The sequence below is a fragment of the Balaenoptera ricei genome, chromosome 13, assembly GCF_028023285.1.
Source record: "Balaenoptera ricei isolate mBalRic1 chromosome 13, mBalRic1.hap2, whole genome shotgun sequence".
NCBI lineage: Eukaryota > Metazoa > Chordata > Mammalia > Artiodactyla > Balaenopteridae > Balaenoptera > Balaenoptera ricei.
Genome location: NC_082651.1, coordinates 50,560,924 through 50,586,853, shown reverse-complemented (window position 1 = coordinate 50,586,853; position 25,930 = coordinate 50,560,924). Strand labels below are relative to the sequence as shown.

The 25,930-nt window shown below is 40.3% G+C and overlaps 1 protein-coding gene and 1 pseudogene across 7 annotated transcripts in view; one reads left to right on the top strand and one right to left on the bottom strand.

Annotated features, from left to right (window-relative positions):
- Positions 1-25,540, bottom strand: part of USP34 (ubiquitin specific peptidase 34) — a 236,701-nt gene extending 211,161 nt beyond the window's left edge. For all 7 annotated transcript variants that reach the window (XM_059943258.1, XM_059943263.1, XM_059943264.1 and 4 more), the window contains exon 1: positions 25,028-25,540. In XM_059943258.1, the coding sequence (XP_059799241.1) occupies positions 25,028-25,070 (43 nt within the window). In that variant the 5' untranslated portion in view covers positions 25,071-25,540. The remainder of the gene's footprint in view (positions 1-25,027) is intronic.
- On the top strand, positions 10,922-11,499 carry LOC132376922 (large ribosomal subunit protein eL31-like; annotated as a pseudogene).
- Positions 25,541-25,930: the final 390 nt, after the last annotated feature.

Below are 25,930 nucleotides of genomic sequence, written 5' to 3'. Positions count from 1 at the left end.
ATCAGGGAAATGCAAATCAACTACAATGAGCTATCACCTCACATCTGTTAGAATGGCCATCATCAAAAAGACAAATGATAACAAGTGTTTTTGATGATTTGGAGAAAAGGGAACCCTGGTGTACTGTAAGTGGGAATGTAAATTGGTACAGCCACAGTGTAAAACAGTATGGAGGTTCCTCAAAAAATGCAAAAATAGAACATGATCTAGCAATCCCACCTATGGGTACATATCCAAAGGAAATGGATTACTATCTCAAAGAGATATCTATACCCCCATGATCAATGCAGCATTATTCACAACAAAAAGCCAAGAAATGGAAGCAACCTACGTGTCCACTGATGGATGAATGGACAAGGAAGCTGTGGTACATATATATAATGGAATAAATTCAGCCATCTGTGACAACATGGATGGACCTTTAAGGCATTATGCTGAGTGAAGTAAGTCGGAGAAAGACAAACATTATATAGTCTCACTTATACATGAAATCTTAAAAAGCTGAACTCACAGAAAAAGAGAGTAGAATGGTGGTTGCCAGGAGAGTGGGGGGTGGAAGAAATGGGACAATGTTGGTCAAAGGGTACAAACTTCTAGTTACAAGATGAGTAAGTTTGGGAATTCCCTGGCAGTCCAGTGGTTAGGACTCCATGTTTTCACTGCTGAGGGTGCAGGTTCAATCCCTGGTCGGGGGGCTAAGATCCCCCAAGCTGTGCAGCGGGGGAGGAAAAACAAAAGAATCAGCGACTACAATAGACTTCATCTGAACCTTGATTCAAATTTTAAAGGAAAAATTAAACAAAACTTTTTAAAATTTAGATTATGAGAGAAATTTGACCACTAGATGTTTTGTATTACATTACTCTTAATTTTTTAGTTGTAATGATGATATTGTGGTTATGTATTTTTAAAGTATTTGTCTTTTAGAGAACTATACTGAAATGTATACACGTAACATATAATACTTGGATTTGTTTGAAAATCATACAGTGGGTGGGGGAAAGGGAATGAGTAGGATACAAATGAAACAAAATTGTCTATGAGCTAGTAATTATTGATTGAGTGACAGATTCATAAATATCATTGCTATGAACCTTCCTACTTCTACACGACTAAGTTTTTCTATAACAAAGTTAAAAAAAATTTATCAAGCATACCAAAAAACAAGACCATAAACCACATAATCAAAACAGAGGTGGGGGAGGGAAGTAAGAAAAAAATAAGATTAATTAGTTATCAGACCTGAACTTTATAACAGCAATATGTTCAAGATAGTAGATATTAAGATGAAGAATTTCAGCAAAGTTCTGAAAACTATTAAAACAGAATCAAAAGCTTTAGAATTAAAATATACAATAACTGGAATTAAGATCTCAATACATGGCTTTAATACTAGATTACATACAATTTAAGGAAGGTAGGTCAAAAATAAATATCTAGACTGAAGTACAGACACACAAAAAAGACAAAAGGATGGAAAATACAGAAGAGCAAAAGAGTGAAGGAAGATGATGAAAAACATATAGCATTTATGTAACTGGAATTCCAAAAAGTGATGAAATCATGAGGAAGACATATACTTGAAGAAATAATGGCTACAAAACTAACTTTTCAAAACTCAAACCAGATTCAAGAATGAATCGTTCGTGGGCTTCCCTGGTGACGCAGTGGTTGCGACTCTGCCTGCCAATGCAGGGGATAGGGGTTCGAGCCCTGGTCTGGGAAGATCCCACATGCCGCAGAGCAACGTGAGCCACAACTACTGAGCCTGCGCATCTGGAGCCTGTGCTCTGCAATAAAAGAGGCCGCGATAGTGAGAGGCCCGCGCACGGCGATGAGGGGTGGACCCCGCTTGCCACAACCAGAGAAAGCCCTTACACAGAAACAAAGACCCAACACAGCCAAAAGTAAATTAATTAATTAATTAATTTAAAAAAAAAAAAAAGAATGAATCGTTCGCAAATAAATACAGAAAGAGACGTAGACACATCACAGTAAAACTGCTGAAGACCTAAGACAATGAGAAAATCTTAAAATCAGACAGATGAAAAAACTTACCTTTAAAGAAGCAATAGTAAAACTGATGGCTGAATTCTCAGTATAAACTATTTAAACCAAAAAATTTTTTAAATGGAATGACTTATTGAAAGAAGCAACAGCACCCACAAATCTGTAATTCAATACCCTATTTCAGTGTTTGCTTGTCTGAAAATATATTTTATCTTCATTTTAAAAGACAAGCAAATATGGGAAAGATCATCCACAGCAGAACCACACTAAAGGAAATTCTAAAAGAAAAATGATCCCAGATGAAAGCCCAGAGATGCAAAAGAGAATGAACAGCAACAGAAAGGATAAAAGTGGGTAAATCTAAATGAATACTGACTTGACAATAACGTCTTATTAAACTTTAAAAATATAATTAAAATACACTACAACAATAGTATAAAAGACAGGAGCAGAATAAATGGAATTAACGTATTCTAAGGCCTTGCTACTCAAAGTGTGTACTAAAGACCAACAACATCAGCATCATGTAGAAGCTTTCTTAGAATGAGGAGTCAGGCAAAATTCCAGACTGCTTGAATTAATCTGCCTTTTTAAGAAAATCTCCAGGTGATCATATGTACATTAAAGTTCCAGAGGCATCATTCTAAAGTACGGAAGGTAGAACAAATACTAAAATAAATTCCAGTATGAGAAATTCATAGTTAAGCAAGATTTAGGTAAAGAAGCAAGCAAAAAAATAAATATGAGTACAAGATGAAGGACTCAGTTTCACTTCTGTTGAATTTGAGGATGAAGGATACTTAAATAAAAATGTCTAGCACTAAGTTAAGGATATTGGTCTGACACTTGGAAAATCAGTCAGTGCTAGAAATATACTCTGAAAGATAATGAAGTCATGAGAGTAGACTGAATCCTTACTTCAACCTCTTCATAATATACACAGCAAAGGACTAAACCCTGAGTAATCTCCATACTGAAGGGATTCGAGTAACAAAACCCTGAATAAGGAAAGGGAAAATTTTAAGATTATGCAGCCCAGCAGTTCTCAACCTTTGTTTTCAGGGCTCCTTCACGTGCTTAAAGACTGAAAACTTAAAAGAACTTATGTTTAGGTGACTTATATTTATTAATATTTATTGTGTTTTGAATTAAAATTTAGGAATATTTATTCATTAGTTTATAAACGATAAATTCATTACCTGTTTTCCATTTTTAAAAAATCAGTGACTTGAGTGGCGCTGTTTTAAATTTTTGAAAATATCTTTAGAGTCTGGCTTAATAGAAAACAGCTGGATTCTCATTAACTGCTTCTGCATTCTATGTGCTGCCATATAGTTTTGGTAAAGCAAATAAAGAAAATCCATCCTTAAAAGATCTGAACATGGAAATAAGAGGACTATTTTAACAGCCCTGTCAGATAATTTTGGATATTCTTCTTTGATATTACACCAAAACTCAATGACTGTTAATTTCTTTTTTTTTAAATTAATTTCTTTTTATTCTTATTTATTTTTGGCTGCACTGGGTCTTTCTTGCTGCATGCAGGCTTCCTCTAGTTGTGGGGAGTGGGGGCTACTCTTCGTTGCGGTGAGCAGGCTTCTCATTGCGGTGGCTTCTCTTGTCACAGAGCACAGGCTCTAGGCACGCGGGCTGCAGTAGTTGTGGCACGCGGGCTCATCAGTTGTGGTGCATGGGCTTAGTTATTCCACAGCATGTGGGATCTTCCTGGACCAGGGCTCAAACCCGTGTCTCCTGCATTGGCAGGCGGATTCTTAACCACTGTACCACCAGGGAAGCCCCAAGTGTTAATTTCTAAAAGACAAGTTGCAATGTGAAATCTAAAACCTTATCAGTACTGTTACATTAAAATCCACTGATCTATCTTGCTCTCTGAATAGACTTTTTGCCCATAAATGATTTTGTAACATCATGCACTGGTGATATGGAAAATACTGGCTCACTAAGTTATGTAGATCTTTCCACTGTTGACATATTTCATTACACAATATCAAAAAATCGTATCATTAATAGTTCCATCAATCTCATAAAAAAATCCGTAAGTTTTGGGCAGCTGTCAAACTCACAGTGACAGGTACAAGTTTTCCAAATCTTAATTTTTTCTTGAAAGCTCAATTTTATCACTGGCAACTAACACCATCAGTCTTGTTTGAAGTGACATGCTTGCCTCATTCATTCCAGAAAATGCACACCATATACCCAAATCTGGATAACCTCTAAGTCAATCATTCTTTCAAATAAAAATGGTGTTTCATGAAAAAAGCAGCTAGTTCAGCTTACGACTCAATCACATGAGGGCACTTCCTTAAGACAACCATTTACTGCAGTACACAGAAAAAATGTTTTATATGCATTTCTCATTTCATCACAGGATATTAAAAGACATGCACATAAGCTTTTGAGATTTAATAATATTAATATCCATTGCTTCATCAAAGGCATCAAGTGAAATTTTTTTTTAAACAGCAAGTGCTTGGCAGCAAAGATTTTATTAACTACTTAGTGCACTGTGTTATTTCCTGCAATGTGTTTTATCCACCACGCCTTTGCAGTACCAGTGAAAATATCAACCAAAAGGCAAATATGACTTACCTCTCAGGCCCCTTGAAAGGCTCTCTGGGACCCCCAGGGTTCACACATCAAACTTTGAGAACCAATGATGGAACCAAATGAAGATACAGATTTAATAATAAAGGGTTATATGAAACAAAACATATCCCAATTGAAAAGAAGGAAGTAAAACTGTTTCTATTCACAGATGACATGATCTTGTATAAATCCTAAGAAAGTCTTAAGGAATCACTAAAGAAAATTAATAAACAAGTTTAACAAGACTGCAAGATACAAAATCAATTGCATTTCTATACACTAGCAATAAGCAATGCAAAAATGAAACAGGGGACTTCCCTGGTGGCAAAGTGGTTAAGAGTCTGCTGCCAATGCAAGGGACACAGGTTCGAGCCCTGGTCCAAGAGGATTCCACATGCCATGGAGCAACTAAGCCCGTGTGCCACAACTACTGAGCCTGCGCTCTAGACCCTGTGAGCCACAACTACTGAGCCTGCGCTCTAGACCCTGTGAGCCACAACTACTGAGCCTGCGTGCCACAACTATGGAAGCCTGCGCTCCTCAACAAGAGAAGCCACCGCAATGAGAAGCCCGCGCACCGCAACGAAGAGTAGCCCCCGCTCACCGCAACTAGAGAAAGCCTGCACGCAGCAATGAAGACCCAATGCAGCTAAAAATTAAAAAAAAAAATTTCTTAATGAAATGTACAAAACAATTCCATTTACAATAACATCAAAAAGAATAAAATTCGGAACTTCCCTGGTGGTCGAGTGGTAAAGAATCCGCCTTCCAATGCAGGGGACGTGGGTTGGATTCCCGGTCAGGGAACTACGATTCCACATGCTGCGGGGCATCTAAGCCCACGCACCACAACTACTGAGCTCACACGCCTCAACTAGAGAGCCCATGTGCTGCAACTAAGACCCAACACAGCCAAAAATAAATTAAATAAATAAATAATTTTTTTTAAAAAGGAGACTTTAATGTGACATCTCATGACTTTAAAAAAATAAAATAGGGCTTCCCTGGTGGCGCAGTGGTTGAGAATCTGCCTGCTAATGCGGGGGACACGGGTTCGAGCCCTGGTCTGGGAAGATCCCACATGCCGCGGAGTAGCTGGGCCCGTGAGCCACAACTACTGAGCCTGCGCGTCTGGAGCCTGTGCCCCGCAACGGGAGGGGCCGCGATAGTGAAAGGCCCGCGCACCGCGATGAAGAGCGGTCCCCGCACCGCGATGAAGAGTGGCCCCCGCTTGCCGCAACTGGAGAAAGCCCTCGCACGAACCGAAGACCCAACACAGCCAAAAAATAAATAAATAAATAAATAAAGTAGTTATAAAATTAAAAAAAAAATAAATAAAATAAAATAAAATAAAATTCTTGGGAATATAATAAGAAGAAATGCAAAACTTATACTCTGAAAACTACAAAACACTGTCAAAAAAAGTTGAAGAAATCTAAGTAACAGAAAGACCTTCCATGTTCATGGATCAAAAGACTTACTTTGTTAAAATAGTAATAATACTCTTCAGCTTTATCTATAGATTCACCACACTCTATCAGAATCCCAGCTGGCGTCTTTGTAAAAATTGAAAAGCTAATCCTAAAACTCATAAGGAAACTCAAAGGACCCAGAACAGCCAAACAATTTTGAAAAACAACAAAGTTAGAAGATTCACACTTTCCAATTTCAAATATTACTGCAAAGCTACAGTAACCAAGGCAGAAGGACAGACATATAAATCAATGGAACAGAAATGAGAGTCCAAAAACAAACCCATGCATCCACGGTCAACTGATTTTCAACAAAGCTGCCAAGATCACTCAATGGAAAGTGTCTTTCTACAAATGGTGCCAGAACAACTGGACAGCCTCATACAAAAGGATGAAGTTGGACCCTTACCTCTTACCATGTACAAAAAATTGACTCAAAATGGATCAAAGACCTAAATATAGGAACCAAAACTATTAAACTTACAAGAAAACATAGGAGTAAGTATTCATGCCTTTGGATTTGGCAATGGATTCTGGCAATAGACATGAAACCAAAAGCACAAGCAACAAAAGAAATAAATAAACTGAACTTCAACATTAAAACCTTTTGTGCTTCAAAGAACAGTAGTGATAAAGCGAAAAGACTACCCACAGTATGGGAGAAAAAATTTGCTAATTATATATCTGATAAGGGACCCATGTCTAGAATATATATTAATGAACTCTGACAACCCAATAATAAAAAATAAATAACCCTATTAAAAAGTGAGCAAAGGATCTGAATGGACATTTTGCCAAAGGAGATATACAAATGACAAATAAGCATATAAAAAGATATTCATCATCATCATTCATCAGGGAAAGGCAAATCAAAACCACAATGAGAGGAACTTGCCTGGTGGTCTAGTGGCTAAGACTCCACGCTCCCAATGCAAGGGGCCTGGGTTCAATCCCTGGTCAGAGAACTACATCCCACATGCCGCAACTAAGAGTCTGCATGCCGCCAACAACAACAAAAAAGATCCCGCATGCCACAACTAAAGATTCCTCATTAAAAAAAAAAAGACACACACAATGAGATACCACTTTAAGCTCACTAGGATGGCTAGAATAAAACAGTCAAAGTAACAAGTGTTGATGAGGATGTTGAGAAACTGGAACCCTCATACACTACTGAAGGGAATATAAAACGTTGCAGCATTTTGGAAAACAGTTTGGCAGTTTTTCAAAAAGTAAAACTGAGTTACCGTTTGACCAAATAATTCCACTCCCAAGTACCTGTGAGAAGTAAAAACTAAGTCCATGGAAAACGTTTTACACAAATGTTCACAAAAGCATTATTCATAAGAGTCAAAAGGCAGAAACAACCCAAATGTCCATCAACTGATGAATGGATTAACAAAATGTGGGGACTTCCCTCCTGGTCCACTGGTTAAGACTTCACGCTTCCACTGCAGGAGGCATGGGTTCGATCCCTGGTAGGGGAAGATCCTGCATGCCACACGGTGCAGCCAAAAAAGAAAAAAAAATGTACTATATTCATACAATGTCATATTATTCAGTCACAGAAAGGAATGAAGAACTGATACATGCTCCAACATGGATGAATCTTGAAAATATGCTAAGTGAAAGAAGTCAGTCACAAGATATACTATAATTCCATTTATATGAAAGATTCAAAATAGGCAAATACATACGGAAAGTAGATTGTTGCTTAGGGCTGGGAGGACAGGGGATTTACAGTGATAGTTAAACGGGGTGGGGTTTCTTTCTGAGGTGATGAAAGTGCTCTAAAATTGACTGTGGTGATGATTGCATAATTCTGTGAATACAGTGAAAGCCACCGAGTTGTACAGTTTTAATGGGTGACATGTAAGGTACGTATCCCAATAAAACTGTTATCAAAAATAAAACAAAACAATTAATGATAAAGGTGTGTGAAAATTCCATTTACAAGAACAAGAAATAAAAATACCTAGGAATAATTATAAAGGAAACGTGCAGAATCTACATAAAGGAAAACCCCCACAAAGTTTCACGAAGATTATATAAATGGGAAAGCACATTATGCTTCCTGAAGTGGCAAAATCAATCCTGTAAGATGTCAACTCATGCTCCTATTTATAAACATTATGCAATTACAATAAAAATTCCAACAGAATGTGAGGGGAGGAGGGCAACACAACAACAAAAAAATTCTGAAGTTTTATCTCAAGGAATAAATAACTTTTCATTAGCAATGTGGTTTAATATTTTCAGGTACTAAAATATATCATGAAGCAACTAAATTAAAACCAAACAATTAATTAAACAATAAAAAGCTTAAAAATAGACCTCCAGGAATATACTTAAAACTTCTGTGTAACACAGAGGTGTCATATCAAAACAGTGAAAAACTAGATGGACGCTAAGATCAATGAGTAATAGTTTGGAAAAACTAATATTAGATCCACTTCATAACTTACACCAAAACAAATTCCAGATGGATTAAAAATTAAACAATTCATAAAAACTAGAAAAAAGCTTAACTGAATATCTGATCTCAAAGTGGGAAAAGCTTTTCTAAATAACAGTAGACTACTCGTTATTAAAACTCAGGAACCAGAACTTCCCTGGTGGCACAGTGGGTAAGAATCCGCCTGCTAATGCTGGGAACACGGGTTCAAGCCCTGCTCTGGGAAGATCCCACATGCCGTGGAGAAACTAAGCCCGTGTCCCAGAACTACTGAGCCTGCGCTCTAGAGCCCACGAGCCACAACCACTGAGCCCGCGTACCACAAATACTGAAGCCCATGCGCCTAGAGCCTGTGCTCCGCAACAAGAGAAGCCACTCCAATGAGAAGCCCGCACACTGCAAGGAAGAGTAGCCCCCACTCGCCGTAACTAGAGAAAGCCCGCATGCAGCAACAAAAACCCAATGCAGCCAAAAATAAATAAATAAATTTAAAATTAATAAATAAAACTCAGGAACCAAATATGTCAATACAAACAATGCAATAATCCTCAATATCTGAACTCTTGCAGGAACCAAGTTTTGGATAGTGACTATATCTGTTTTTCCTCTACTATATGGATTTTTCAAAATATTTAATGCAAATAAACAGGCACTCTCAAATACTATTGTTGGGGTATAAATTAGTATAACCCTTCTAGTAGGCAATTTAGCAACAGAAGCCTTAAAAGTTTCTACCTATTGATGCTGGACATGACCCAGATTTCTATGCGCAAGGATATTTTAATTTTTTTTTTCTTCACAGGAAAAACGCTAAATAGGTGTTATATTCAAAAGACTAAAAGTAGGCTGCCATTAAATTCTGTTCTCAGATATACATAAGTGAGAAAATACTAAAAAAAAGCAAATAGTACGTACAAAATCAATTTTTTATAAATACAGAAAGTTAGCTGGAATAATATACACCAAAGTTTTAACAAAACTCTTTTTACTGAAATAACCATTTCTCCAATTCCAATCATTAAAAAGAAAATTACTCAAAGATCAACTTAAATTCTATCAATTCCATGAAGCCTTCTCCAGTCTTAGAAAACTAAACTCCTCCCCACTGCACTTCAGCTATATATACTTTAATGGAATTTACCATTTGTCTTTTCATACCATTGTTTTTTGTATATTTCTTACGCTGGCACTGTGTTAAGTGTTGATATGCATTATCTTATTTAATCCTCCCAAAATCCTTGTATTTATTTAAGATGTTATTATCCTCATTTTCAAGTAAGTAAGAACGCACTAAGAGATAAAGGAACATAACCAAAACCAGAGATCTAATAAATGACAGGAACAAGACTTGAACTCAGGTCTGTCAGATCAAAGATCACTCAACTATTATCCTACTGCCTCATCTGTATTGTACTCTAACATTCCTTAAGGGTAGATATACATCTAAATGTATCTCTATCTACCACAGCATACAGCAAATGCTTTACATGTATAAAATATTCAATATATTTCTTATATATTGAAAAAAAGTATTCAAACATAAAGAGTTAAGGTAAGACACACAAAAAATAATCAAGTCAGTAAATAGAATGTTAAGAAATGGTTTTTGGAAAAAGATGCAGACCTACTAGAGAATGGACTTGAGGATATGGGGAGGGGGAAGGGTAAGCTGGGACAAAGTGAGTGGCATGGACATATATACACTACCAAACGTAAAATAGATAGCTAGTGGGAAGCAGCCGCATAGCAGAGGAAGATCAGCTCGGTGCTTTGTGACCACCTAGAGGGGTGGGATAGGGAGGGTGGGAGGGAGAGATATGCAAGAGGGAAGAGATATGGGGACATGTGTATATGTATAACTGATTCACTTTGTTATAAAGCAGAAACTAACACACCATTGTAAAGCAATTATACTCCAATAAAGATGTTAAGAAAAAAAAAAAAGAAATGGTTTTTGGGACTTCCGTGGTGGCGCAGTGGTTAAGAATCCGCCTGCCAATGCAGGGGACACGGGTTCGAGCCCTGGTCCAGGAAGATCTCACATGCCGTGGAGCAGCTAGGCCCATATGCCACAACTACTGAGCATGCGCTCTAGAGCCCGCGAGCCACAACTACTGAGCCCACATGCCACAACTACGGAAGCCCGCACACCTAAAAGCCCGCGCTCCGCAACAAGGAACCCACCGCAATGAGAAGCCTGTGCACCCCAACAAAGAGTAGCCCCTGCTCGCCGCAACTAGAGAAAGCCCACGAGCAGCAACAAAGACCCAAAAGAGCCAAAAATAAATAAATAAATAAATAAATAAAATGTAAACAAGCAAGCAAACAAACAAAAAGAAATGGTTTTCAATTTTCCAAACTGGACCCAGCAGAATGAATGACTCCTGCAAAGAAGGGTGAAGAGAAGAAGGCCATTCAACCATTCTGGTTAGCAACCAGAGAATATACCATCAACATTCACAAGTGCACCCAGAGTCAGCTTCAAGAAGCATGCCCCTCAAGAACTGAAAGAGATCCAGAAATCTGCCATTAAGAAAACAGGATCTCCAGATGTGCACACTGACACCACGCTCAACAAAACAGTATGAGCCAAAGAATTAGGAATGTCCCATACTGTATCCATGTGTGGTTATCCAGAAAACACAATGAGGATGAAGATTCAATAAACAAACTCTAGGGACTTCCCTGGTAAGACTCCACGCTCTCAATGCAGGGGGCCCAGGTTCGATCCTTGGTCAGAGAACTAGATCCCACATGCATGCCTCAATCAAGAAGTCCGCATGCCACAATTAAGCTCCCACATGCCGCAACTAAGACCCAGTGCAGCCTAAATAAATAAATATTTTTTAAAAATACACTTATAAAATAAATAAATAAACAGACAAACTCTATACGTTGGTTACCTAAGTACCTGTCACCACTTTCAAAAACTTAGTTGATGTGGATAAGAACTAATCGTTGACTGTCAAAAAAAGTTACAAAACTGCCAAAAAAAAAAAAAAAGGTTTTCAGTATAGCACAGTGTACTAGATATGTGTGCTTGCTGTCCAAAAACAATTTCACCTTCTTCATAATCACAACATGCCAAATTTCTTTTGGGGAAACACTTACCGTTTTTTAGCTATGAGGTTTGGTGGGATCAGCTTCAGGAATAGGTCATCAGTTTAAGCCAACCAAAATCCATCCTCTTTGAACTCTACTTCAGGAATAAGGCCCATGATAAAAACATGGGCCAATGATCTATGAAGCACCATCTGCTAGCCAGGTTTTGGAAAAAGCAGCTTCCTTGTTCTTGTACAGTAGGTTTCAGAAGAGATTCTCTCTTTTTTGCTCTGTGTAGTATAAATATGTGATTTGCAAACAGTGTGGTATAAAGATGGTGTGCAGTAGCCATTTCTGCTACTCTGAGAAGGGCCAAACTAAGGTCAAAACCAAGGAAGCACAGCAGAGCAAGCCACAGAGAAATGAAGTCTTGATAATGTTATGAATCTGCAGATTAAGAGTAGACCACACTAGGAGAAAAGGAACCCTCCTACACTGTTGGTGGGAATGTAAATTGGTTCAGCCACTATGGAAAACAGTATGGAGGTTCCTCAAAAAACTAAAAATAGGGGCTTCCCTGGTGGCACAGTGGTTAAGAATCCGCCCGCCAACGCAGGGGCCACGGGTGCGAGCCTTGGTCCAGGAAGATCCCACATGCCGCGAAGCAACTAAGCCCGTGCACCACAACTACTGAGCCTGCACTCTAGAGCCCACGAGCCACAACTACTGAGCCCACGTGCCACAACTACTGAAGCCCACATGCCTAGAGCCCATGCTCCGCAACAAGAGAAGCCACCGCAATGAGAAGCCCACATACCACAACGAAGAGCAGCCCCCGCTCGCCACAACTAGAGAAAGCCCATGTGCAGCAACGAAGACCCAATGCAGCCAAAAATAAATAAATAAAGTAAATAAATTTATTTTAAAAAAAAACTAAAACTAGAACTACCATATGATCCAGCAATCCCAATCCTGGGCATATATCCAGACAAAACTAATTCAAAAAGATACACGCACCCTTATGTTCACAGCAGCGCTATTCGCAATAGCCAAGATATGGGACAATGTAAATGTCCATCAACAGATGAATAGATAAAGAAGATGTGGTATGCATATACAATGGAATACACCTCAGCCATAAAAAAGAATGAAATAATGCCATTTGCAGCAACATGGATGGACCCGGGGCTCATCATACTTAGCCAAACAAGTCAGAAAGAAAAAGACAAATACCATATATTATCGCTTATATGTGAAATCTAAAATATGAGACAAATAAACCTACCTACAGAACAGAAACAGACTCACAGTCATAGAGAACATACTTGTGGTTACCAAGGTCGGGGGGTGGGGGTGGGGGAGGGATGGACCGGGAGTTCGGGGTTAGTAGATGCAAACTATTATATATAGAATGGATAAACAGCAAGGTCCTACTGTATAGCACAAGGGACTATATTCAGTATCCTGTGACAAACCATAATGGGAAAAGAATATAAAAAAGAATGTATATACATGTATAACTAAATCACTTCACTGCACAGCAGAAATTAACACAACACTGTAAATCAACTATACTTCAATTAAAAGACAAAATCAAACAAACAAAAAAAGAGTAGACCACACCAGAACATAGCACACACCTGCACTGCTCAGTTATGGCTTTTAAAAAACTCCTTTTTCTTTCTGCCAAATGGGGTGTTCTTTCTGGTTCTTGCAACAGAGTCCTAACTTGGGTTCGAAAACTAATTCCCAATCTTAGATTTTTAATCCGTAAGGGTTAATCTCAAGGGACATTCAGGGAAAAAAACAAAACTAAACACAACTTAACAAAATGAGAGTTTTGTTTTTTTTTTTAAATCAATGAAGTACCTTTTTATGAAGGGGGGTGCTGAGCAAGACATCACAAAAGGATTGACAGTACTTGAAATGTCCCCAAAATTTGAGAAAACAGGAAAAACTACCACATCCAGCCTACCCTCATCTTCCATTAACCACCTCCAGTGATCTTAAGATTTTTCAGATATTTTAACAGATTCATATTGATCCTAGTACGTGTAGGCACTGTGAAACTCAGTTAATGTAAGCTAGTCGCAATCACAGAACTTGTAACCCTGTATAATAAAAAGACATTAAAGGGAATTCCCTGGTGGTCCAGTGGTTAGGACTCTGCGTGTTCACTGCTGAGGTCGAGGGTTCAATCCCTGATCAGGGAGCTAAGATCCCACAAGCCACGCGGTGCAGCAAAAAAAATTAAAGATAAAAAATAAAAAGACATTAAACAAGTATATAAAAATAAATACATAATTCTAAACTGTGGTAAGTGGGGACTTCCCTGGTGGCGCAGTGGTTAAGACTCCACACTCCCAATGTTAGGGGGCCCGGGTTCGATCCCTGGTCAGGGAACTAGATCCCACATGCATGCCACAACTGAGTTCGCATGACACAACTAAGGAGCCAGCACAACCAAATAAATAAATTAAATTAATAAATAAAAAATAAAAATAGTTTGAACTGTTTCAAGTGCTATGAAGGATAAGAACTTGAACTACTTTAGAGTGGATGTTCAATAAAGGCCTCTCTGAAAAATTAAAGGCATAGGAAGGTGATTAAGTTCCAGGGAAAAATAAAGGCTCACTGGCAGTAAAGAACATCACTGAAAGAAAACAAAGCAAGCAAGGGGATGAGGTCAGCATTGCCTATGTCATGCAGAGTCGCACAAATCGTGGTAAACTATTCCACTCCCCTCATTCCCAGTAACTATTCCAACCAGTTAAAGGCCCAGTTCATCTTCCACTTTCCTTGAAACCTTGCCTAATCCACTTTAGCCAGAATTAATCTCTCTATAGTCCCTTTGTTTTTCATGAGTTTCCCAACTCCCAAAGTCAAGTTCCTCTTTAAAAAAACAAAAACAAAAACAAAACAGCATGGGTAGAGAAAAGTATACTGAGTAGGAATAAGAACTAAATTCTAGTCCTAGCTCTGCTACTTACTAGCTGTGTAACCTTGGCCAAATCATTCTATTTCTCATGATTTTCATGAGGTGCCATGAAGATATGTGAAACTGCACAGTATTCAAATAGCTTCAGAAGCTGATTGTCACTGTATTGTATATAATCCAACACAGTATTCCAACTGCATAAGCACTGCACTACTACCTATAATACTTGAAAAGAAAACAGTTTCATATTGTGCTGGCTTTTTCAGCACCAACATTGTTAATGGTTTTCAAGCTTATTTATAAAGCAGCTACACCCTTTGCTCCCCACCAAAAAAATCTTACATGGAGCCCCAATTTACAAAACAGATCAAAATGAGCTTTTCATCTTGAAACAGATTCCAAAGTCATCCTCACTCCCCTGAAACAGGGACAATGCCACTCAAAGGAATAGTTTAAAAACTGAGGCTCATTACTATAAATCTTGAAGAAGAAAGAATTAAGGACAAGATTCTATGGCTTGCCACCAGTGATGTCCCTCAAAGTTGACAAAAAAAAAACAACTCATTTTTTTCACAAGGATAGCTTCAGATTCTGTCAAGTGCCTTCATGTAATCAAAATGTCATATCTATAGTGATAGTTCCATGTTTTACCATATTTACTTCTATATCAAAATAAAATAAGATTGGTTTAACATAAGTTACTAGTGTCACATCAATTTTTTACTATCCTTTCACTCTTTAGTAATTGATTAATTATTTAATAGTGGCAAGTTTCTCTTATAGCTTCCAAAATAATACTTGCCAATTTCTGCTTTTCTAGAAATTTAATAAGCTAAAGGTTCATAATCACACACAACCATGGCTCTATCCCCTTCACTGAAAAGAATCTGCCATTCCTGAAGATTTTTAACTCTTATCACTACTAATAAGGCTCTCATTATTCCTTACCAATCTAGAGGTTAGAGTCTCTCTTAATGTATGATTTATCCTGAGGGTTTGTGGATTCCTCTTAGAAGGGAAAATGGAAACAAATTATTAGAGTAAAACAACATTCTGCTGATCACCACCCTCTATTATACCCACCCAAGCAGTGGGTCCACTATCCCCTTATTTATCTTACTTTGAACACAACTTCAAAAGCTCTATTGTCTTAAGCATTTTCATAAGTCTCAATTTATTCTGAGTTAGTGCTCTTACTACTGCTCTTATACTTCTACATTCATCATTGGTTACTGAGCCTTTCTCAATAATCAGAATAAAGTTCATGAGTCTGGCAGCAAAGTTACCCAGAATAAAAAGTCCCTTCCAAATTTGTCTTATGGTGGTTTAGAACCAATACATTGCTAAAACAGCTCCACAGACCTCAGAGTCAAAATAAACACTTTAAGATTATTAAGGCTTTACACTCATGCTCTAATGTTGGAAGGATAATTTTTAAAAGTTTTATCATATTGCCAGATTTCCTTCCAGATATGCTGTATGAACTACTCAGCAATGTGATTTCAGAGGCTATACTCAAGGTGATAATCAGACAATTACAAAGTCATATAACACCCCAAATGCCCATCATTAGAGGACTGGTTAAGTTACAGTATGACCAAGTAATGGAAGACTACACTAAAGCCATTAAAAACGATAATGTAAGTGCATATTAACATGGAAAGGTAGCTACATCTTATTAATAAAAATAATATAAGGACTTCCCTGGTGGCACAGTGGTTAAGGATCCGCCTGCCAATGCAGGGGACACAAGGTTCAAGCCCTGGTCCAGGAAGATCCCACGTGACATGGAGCAACTAATAAGCCCATGCACCCCAACTACTAAGCCTGCACTCCAGAGCGAGCCACAACTACTGAAGCCTGCACACCTAGAGCCCGTGCTCCACAACAAGAGAAGCCGCCACAATGAGAAGCCCGCGCAATACAACGAAGAGTGGCCCCTGCTTGCCACAACTAGAGAAAACCCGCGGGCAGCAGCGAAGACCCAACTCAGCCAAAAATAAATAAATAAATAAATTTATTTATTTTAAAAAATAATAATTAGTAACATGCAATCAGTTTATTTACACGAAATAGTGTATCTGAGGAAAGAGAGAAAAGAATGACTTAAGAGATGTTTACCAAAACATGAACGATTTCTTTGGTAAACAGAGTTTCGGTTATCCTAATTTTCTTTATTATTTTCTGCACTATTTGATTTTTTTCTAAAAAAGCAGGTATCCTTTTTAGAATGAAAAACAACAAAGCTTTTATTCTCTTCAAAAAAACTAAACACACTGGTAGAGAGATGAGTAAGCAACAATAGAGGTTCTTAAGTTTTTTCCTGCCACCAAACACTACAGATGACACCTGCCCAACATGTTCCAAGAAAGTAAGCCAGATTATAATGAAACACTCACAGCTAAAGATTACACCTAATTTCCAATACAGGAGAGCTCATCATGGGGCAATACTGGAATCAAAACTCTTTTGGTTGCACATTAACTCAAATGGTATGTACAGGGGAGACAGCTAAATAGGAGCACTAGCTTCAGTATTAGAAAGCCACTAGGGGAACTTCCCTGGTAGCACAGTGGATAAGACTCCGCACTCCCAATGTAGGGGGCCCGGGTGTGATCCCTGGTCAGGGAACTAGATCCCACATGCATGCCACAACTAAAGGAGCCCTGGAGCCGCAACTAAGGAGCCTGTCACAACTAAGACCTGGGGCAGCCAAATAAATAAAAAAGAAAGCCAAGAGGATATTAACTTCTGTCTCTTTATAGAGCTTCAATATCAACTATTTCCAAAAATTTGCCCCAATTCTCTTCCGCAAATAGTCTCCTCCACTTGCTCCGTGTTTCTGCTCCTTCACATCAGCTTGCCAAAGCACTCACTCTAGTTCAGCTACTCATAGTTACCTGGCTCTTTATTTTTATTTATTTATTTACTTTTTATCATCATCTGTCTACATTCTTTTTCCCTTGTTCCTATAATCATCTGCTTTTGTCTGTGGGGAGTCTTTTTTTTTTTTTTTTTTTTTTAATTAATTTATTTTTGGCTGTGTTGGGTCTTCGTTGCTGTGCGAGGGCTTTCTCTAGTTGCGCCCAGCGGGGGCTACTCTTCCTTGAGGTGCTCAGGCTTCTCATTGTGGTGGCTTCTCTTGTTGTGGAGCATGGGCTCTAGGCGCGCAGGCTTCAGTAGTTGTGGCACACGGGCTCTAGAGCGCAGGCTCAATAGTTGTGGCTCACGGGCTTAGTTGCTCCACAGCATCTGGGATATTCCCGGACCAGGGCTCGAACCTGTGTCCCCTGCATTGGCAGGCGGATTCTTAACCACTGCGCCACCAGGGAAGCCTTACCTGGCTCTTTAGTTCAAACATTCTGACAGGAAAAAATCTGATTGATGGACAACAGTCCCACCAATCCACCAGGTCAGGAGTCTATTTGGAATCCAATCAGCGATGGTTAGGGAGAAGAGCCTTTCAGGGGATGTAAACTAGATAAGGTCCCTAGAAGAGGTTATAGCCAGGGCAGAAAGAGAAACCTGTCTCTTCCACAGTTAAAAAAAAAAAAAAAAAAAGTGCAAGAGGATGGGCTTCCCTGGTAGTGCAGTGGTTAAGAATCCACCTGCCAATGCAGGGGACACGGGTTCGAGCCCCGGTCCAGGAAGATCCCACATGCCATGGAGCAACTAAGCCCGCGTGCCAAAACTACTGAACCTGCGCTCTAGAGCCCGCGAGCCGCAACTACTAAGCCCACATGCCACAACTACTGCAGCTCGCGTGCCTAGAGCCCGTGCTCCACAACAGAAGCCACCGCAATGAGAAGCCAGCCCACCGCAACGAAGAGTAGCCCCTGCTCACCGCAACTAGAGAAAGTCCATGCACAGCAACGAAGACCCAACGCAGCCAAAAATAAATAAATAAAATAAATAAATTTATTAAAAAAAGGTGCAAGAGAAGGCAAGGTGCATACTACATCAGTTCTCAATTAACTGAGTAATCTACGTTTGGACACTTTTTAATTTCTATGGAATTTAAGAGAAAAACAACGTTAACAGTTGTTAATCACATTAAAAGGTTAAAAGTCTAATTATTTTCCTGGTATATAAAGTCTTAAATAAAAGTAATTTAGTGGGATTCCCTGGTGGCACAGTGCTTAAGAACCCACCTGCCAATGCAGGGGACACAGGTTCAAGCCCTGGTCCGGGGAGATCCCACATGCCGTGGAGCAACTAAGCCTGTGCACCACAACTACTGAGCCTGTGCTCTAGAGCCCACAAGCCACACTACTGAGCCCACGTGCCACAACTACTGAAGTCCACAGGCCTAGAGCCCGTGCTCCACAACAAGAGAAGCCACCGCAACGAGAAGCCCGCGCACCACAATGAAGACCCAATACAGCCATAAATAAATAAATAAATAAAGTAATTTAGTGAAATTTCATCCCACAGACTCAAATCTCACCACCTATATAGAAAAATTTTTGCCTTTTTGCGTTATCTATTAATTTAGAACATAATGGACTTCCCTGGTGGTGCAGTGGTTAAGAATCCACCTGCCAATGCAGGGGACACGGGTTCGAGCCCTGATCTGGGAAGATCCCACATGCCACAGAGCAACAAAGCCCACGCGCCACGACTACTTAAGCCTGCGCTCTAGAGCCCGTGAGCCGCAACTAATGAGCCCACGTGCCACAACTACTGAAGCCCGGGCGCCTAGAGCCCGTGCTCCGCAACAAGAGAAGCCACCGCAATGAGAAACCTGTGCAGCACAACGAAGAGCCACCCCCCGCTCACCGCAACTAGAGAAAGCCCACGTGCAGCAACGAAGACCCAACACAGCCATAAATAAATAAATAAATTCATAAAAAAAAAAATTAGAACCCAGTTGGTTAGGGTGGATACTTTTTATAAGTACATACCTACTGATTTATGAATTAGCAATATATGTAATATAATCTGCACCTTCAGCATAATTCACCCACAAACTCTCATATCTAAATCAGTACTGACAATAGGCCCAAGAACACTGAGCCTAGGCACTCATATTCTTCTACAAAAACTTTTCATTAACTAAAATATTCACTAGACACCTACTCTCTACGAGGCACTATATTAGTACTGGGAAAAGAAGAAACAAAATATGACCCCTGACTTTAAGGAATTCAGCATCCAGAAAGAGAGGCTGTTGTCTATTTAAAAAAAAGGGGGGGGGGGAGGGATGGTCTGTAACTTAAGTACGTATAATTTTTTTAATTAATTAATTAATTTATGTTTGGCTGCCGTGGGTCTTTGTTGCTGTGCGCGGGCTTCTCATTGCGGTGGCTTCTCTTGTTGCAGAGCACAGGCTCTAGGTGCACAGGCTTCAGTAATTGTGGCTCATGGGCTCTAGAGCACAGGCTCAGTAGTTGTGGCACATGGGCTTAGTTGCTCCGCAGCACGTGGGATATTCCCAGACCAGGGCTCGAACCCGTGTCCCCTGCAATAGCAGGCGGATTCTTAACCACTGTGCCACCAGGAAAGCCCCACTATTAAACATATAAGAAACATTAACACGTTTCATGAATATAGTGCTAAACCTAGTTATCAATAGCTATCACTGACAATGCAAACAGTCTGCTATTAAAAATCTACTACAATGCTTGGTGTCAGTCTATTTATCTCTTGTAAAAATAAAATACAGTGTGTGTGTGTGCAAAAAAAACTAAAAAAAAAATCTACACACTGTAGTGCTTTATGGTTTATAAGTTACTTTATAAAGATATGAGTTGAAATTGTATTTTGATCTTTGAAAAATAGTACTTCAAATAGTAACTGTTTTAAGAGTGTATATTCTTAGCAAGATTAATTTACCAAATTAAAAATTTGGTACTTTGCATTGTAGTAAAATCAAATTTCCAATTTTAAGGATCAGTTCAAATTTCAGAATTAAATGTCTATCAGAAAACGTTATGTTACTAATGATTATTTCATGCCTATATACTTATATTTTTAAAAACCCCAGAAATGTGTAGTTTACTAAAGAGCTCATTGCTAACAACATTAAGATATATTAAGACATTCCCATTCAGCTACATTTACCACCACTTTTATTATTATTATTGTTTTCTTTTAGGAGAAGGAAGAATTTACTACTTGTAGCAAGTAAGGTGAACACCAGGGATCTTTCCCAAAGCAATGTCTCTACCACCACTTTTAAATTCTTTCTACAATTACCACAGAATTATGCGCAAATTTGTGAAAACACATAAAAATTCAGTAATTTTTTACTTTGCCATTCAGTACTCATAATGTCTTCCATTTGAATAGATCATCGTAAAGTTTATACAGCACAGCATAATGGTTAAAGAGCATGGGCTTCTAGAAAACGTGAGATTAAGTCCCGTGCAAATCCTGACTCCACCAAATAAAGTCATGTGACTCTAAGCAACTTATGTAAACTCTAAGCCTTGGTTCTCTTATCTAAAAAAGGTGATAAAGTACCTACCTCAAAGAATGCAAAAAGTTCCCAACACAAATGGCTCAATAAAGTATACTTTAAAAATAAAAATGCAAATACTGATGGAGTATCCTGAGTTCTAGCTTAGATCTGACTACTAACTAAGCAGGTGACAGGTGATTTTTAGCAAACCACTTAGCCTTTCTGAGGTTCAATGTTTTCACATTTAAAATTGAGATACTAGGGAATTTCCGGGTGGTCCAGTGGTTAGGAACCTGCGCTTTCACTGCGGTTGGCCCAGGTTCAATTCCTGGCAGGGGAACTAAGATCCCGCAAGCTGCACAGCAAGGCCAAAAAAAAAAAAAAAAAGAGATACTAATACTTGCTCCTGCCTATCACAAAAGATAGTTAGGAACGACAAATGAATTGCCCATTTAAAACATTTGGTAAAGTGTTAATTCACTAAACACACAGAGTAAAATCCACAACAGACAAATGGTTTAAAAGATAGATGTAGGGCTTCCCTGGTGGCGCAGTGGTTAAGAATCTGCCTGCCAATGAGGGGACACGGGTTCGGGCCCTGGTCTGGGAAGATCCCACATGCCGCGGAGCAACTAAGCCCGTGAGCCACAACTACTGAGCCTGCGCGTCTGGAGCCTGTGCTCCGCAACGGGAGAGGCCGCGACAGTGAGAGGCCTGCGCACCGCGATGAAGAGTGGCCCACGCTCACGGCAACTGGAGAAAGCCCTCGCACAGAAACGAACACCCAACACAGCCAAAAATAAATAAATCAAACAAAAAAAAAAGATGGATGTACATTTAAAGCCATTTTCACTCTGCTCTCGAGAAACTTACCCCACCAAGGCAAACAGTGACCTCAATTTACTAGTTGACCTAGCTACGCTGATGGCCCAAAGCATAATTTCAAGTCTCCAGCTTCTCAACATCCAGAAATGCTTTTAGATTTAGTAAACTAGCTCACAAGGGAAGCTATAAAAGTAGCAAATATACAAAGTCAACAGAACAAGCAAAGGAATATAAACTTAAAATTATATCCTAAACTGAATGCAACCCCACAAACTGATAGGCGCAAAGTTCACTCAATACATTCCACATTTTAAAACATCTTCCTTATTAAAAACAAAGCATTGAAAAAAATATGAAAACTCAAATATGTTAGTACTGTTGAAACTGGTTATTCTAACACTAAAGCCAAATGCTATTTTCAAATGCAATTTCAAATTTTAAGATACCCGTCAAGACTACTAAAAAAGGGTATAAGGAGGTCCTTACTACCGAGTCCTTAGCCTGGTTCCATGGACACGCTTCAGTGGGCCCTTCCTTAACCTACAGGCAAAACTGTACTGTGTCTGAATACCTGTATATGTTTCTATGCTGAGAGCTTCAGATTCTCAGCAGGACGAGAGGTATAACTGGTAATATTAATATTCTCATCAAAAACTGATGACAAAGGAAGCTATTATATACTATCTTCTGTCATCAATTTTTAGTTTAACTACATTACCTTCTGCCAGATTTTAAAATAAACGTTTCATAGGAATTCCTTAACCTTATCAAAACTCCGAGCACATCAGATATAAAGCTATACTATCCACATCATGTCTACCTTTTCATTTAAAACACAAAATTTTTAGATTATACACTTACTGGTGTGTCCAGGAAGACTTCTTTAGGTTTGATCAGTGTTTGTAAATTTGACAAGAAATAAGTTTTTGGTATTTTAATTCTATCCAACACACCACCTAAAGATATACTAATTTTATTTCTTCTCTTGGTTAAATTGTTATGGGGAGTTATATTGAAAGATGAATACTGAGCACATTATTTTGGGACTTTAAGTCTGAATTTCTCATCAAGGATGAACTGATGCTCATCTTTGCACAACCTTTGGGGGAAAAAAGGACAGACTTAATATAGAATTATTGTGAGATTACAAGAAAGATTTATAACCTACTTTAATTCAACAAGTTTTATCAAGTTCCAGCCATTATGCTCCAACCCAGTCATGGATTAAGTGTTACCATAATGAGATATAGTAATACCCAATGCTCTCAGGGAACTTGAGCATCTTATGTTTGAGATACAGGAACTACACAAAGGGAAAATGAAAACAACTGTAAAAGAACTGGGGGCGGGGGCAGTGGAGAAGCAACTAGTCATAGCTTGGTATAACCTACAAATAAAATTACTGAAGTAATTTCTTTTTAAGGAAGCTTCATTGTCAGATTAGAGTTTAAAGGGCAAATTTTTAAACTGAGCTTTATAGGAAATATTAAGAAACAAAGTATTTTTCCAAACCATTGGCTTATACACAAACAGAAAATCCTTCTTATCTGCTCATTAAAACAGGTTTCTTAAAGGGTCTGCATGGCCAGATTTTGTGAACCTGGTTCAATTAACCGTATTTAATTAAAGGTAACAAAAGCTAAATTTCTAACTCCATAAATCGATTGCATTTTTGAGTGCTTTTAGACAAAGTTCTAGGGGTTTCCCAAATAACCTTCAATAGAACCCTTCATTATGTCTCTTTTCAAAAGGTAATAAGGATTAACAAACTTTAGTTTCTTTAGATACTATGTTTAAAATTAATTGTCATAGTTCGGTTTAAAATAATTTTTAAACACCAACAAAACTATTAAAAGCAGTTTTCTCCTTATATAAGATAGCAAAGCTATTCATTTTCCAGTTTCAGAAAAACCAAGCCATAATCACACAACTGACATCCGAGACATTTAAAATAGAGTTCACTGAAACAAATACTAAGGAATTAAGTTTATCATCATTTCATAAACCACCTACACCAAAAATAAAAGTACCTCAAAATAAATACAAATAACCTTAAAATTCTAGGAAAATCTGGAATGACACAAATACTGTATAGTTTGAATTTGTGCAAAAGCCTGCTTCCACCTGTCAGGAAGTAAATACAGAGTTGAAAGTAAACTAGAACCCTTCCACTTTTATTATTGCCTTTGGTCATTAAAGTAAAATTCAAACACAAACAAGACTATACACTTTATAATCAATTGTTTTTAAGAATCGTATTAGAAAATAGACAATTTGGAAGTCTTTCGAAATACCACACACAAAACACAAATCCAAAACCCACAAAAGGTGTTCGAAAGTGAGCATTTTCTCAACAATCAACTTTTTGTAAATTAATCTTTTATCTAATTCACCTCCTCCAACTAGGCCTTTGGGCCCAGAAATAGTTAATTTGCAATACGTCTTGTTTCTTTAAGCTAAAATACCGTCTTACAAGGGTCTGGAGTAAAATAAATGAAAGGAATCTAACTAGAAAAGAGCAGTGCACGCTCTGTAATAAAAGCATACGGAATAAGGCCTTTCATTCCAGGAGACAGGCCATGACTATCCCGGGATGGTACCTGTAGTACAGTGCTCTCCTTAAGAGAACAGAATTTACCATTAAAACGACGAATGGTACACTAAGAAGAAACATCATTAACTAATTTTTTTAAAATAGGTATAAAGGTTCCAGTCATCACTATCACAGCTCATTTTCAGCTTTTTAAGGTCAGAGAGAAAGGTTTAATACAACCCACACACCCCCAAGAGAGGGGAAAACCACCAACCACCTCGCAGGGAGTTTAATGAAAATTAGCAGGTAAGAGGCCTAGGCAGCACGCTGAAAATCAAAGAGGGCGGCCGGACGGTCGAAGGGTTCCGACTACAGAGGAGAGCCTCGTCCTCGGACCCCACCTCCCCTCACCTTCCCGGCAGGGCGAAGGAGGCGAAGGCTCATTAGTGCCTACGTTAATTGACACCTGTAATGAGGAAACTTTCCGAGAGCGGAGACCGCTCAGGCCCGGCCTGGCCGGAGCCCCGCGACGGCCCCCTCTCGGGCGCCCAGGTAACCGGGCCGGACTGGGCCCGAGGCGCCGCGGCGGCCGCGCCACCGCGCACCTTCCCGGGGCGCTAGGCCCGCACGCCGCCCGGCTCGGCTGTCGCCTCCCGCAGGCCACGGCAGCTCGGGGAGGCCGCAAAGCGGCGCGGGGACCCCAAACCGTGCACCCCGACAGGCCGCCGCCGCGACTACTTACTTTCATTTAACACCTCCACCAGGTCTGCGCAGTTCTCGCACATCGTTCGGCCGCCGCCCCCCCCCTCCCCCGCTTCGGATCGCACTGACTGATCCCGACCGGCGGGGGGGAGGGGAGAGAGGCGGAGGAGTGGGCCGGCCGGCCGGCGGGGCGGGGAGGCGACGAGGGCGGGCGGCGGCGGGGACGGGGCGGGGAGCAGGAGAATGGGGGAGGGGGCCGGCGGTCCCCGGAGCGGGCGGGGGAGAGGAGGGGGGCGAGGGGAGGTGCGCAGGCCGGAGGGGCGCTGAGGCGCCGGCGGCGGGGAAGGGGGGGAAGGACGGGGGGAGGGGAGAGGGAGGGAGGGGGCGGGTGGGGAGAGAAGCAGCAGAGTCACTTCACCGACCAGACGCCGCGGCCACCGCCGACGCCGCCGCCATTTTAATAGAGCGTTCGGGCTGCGTTCGGCTCTTTCCGTCCGGGCGAAGGAGCCGACGAGAAGCGCCTCGCGCTCTCATTCCTCCGCCTCCCGCCCTCTCTTCGCCTCCCGCCCTCCCGCCTCCCCCTCCGCACACACTCCGCACGCCCCACACCCCTCCGCGGCCAGCTCGCCGCCCTCCCTTTCCTCTTCCGTCGAGCCTCCCCGCCCTCGGTCCACCCCCTCCGCGCGCTCGCCCTCCCCGCCCAGCCCGGATCTCTGTCAGTGGCCGGAAGGGAAGCGCGAAGCCAGCGCGGCCGTGGGGGGAGACCGGGTGACTCGAAGAAGATGGCGGAGCAAAGAGCTGGTCGCGGTTGCGCGGCGTCGCCCAGCGCGGCTAGTCCGCGAGCCCGGAGGCCCAGCGAGCGCCGGGTTGCGAGCGCCGCCCTTTCCCCCGCCCCTGCGCTTCGCCATTTTAACTCCGGGTCGCCGAGGGGGACTTGGTACTA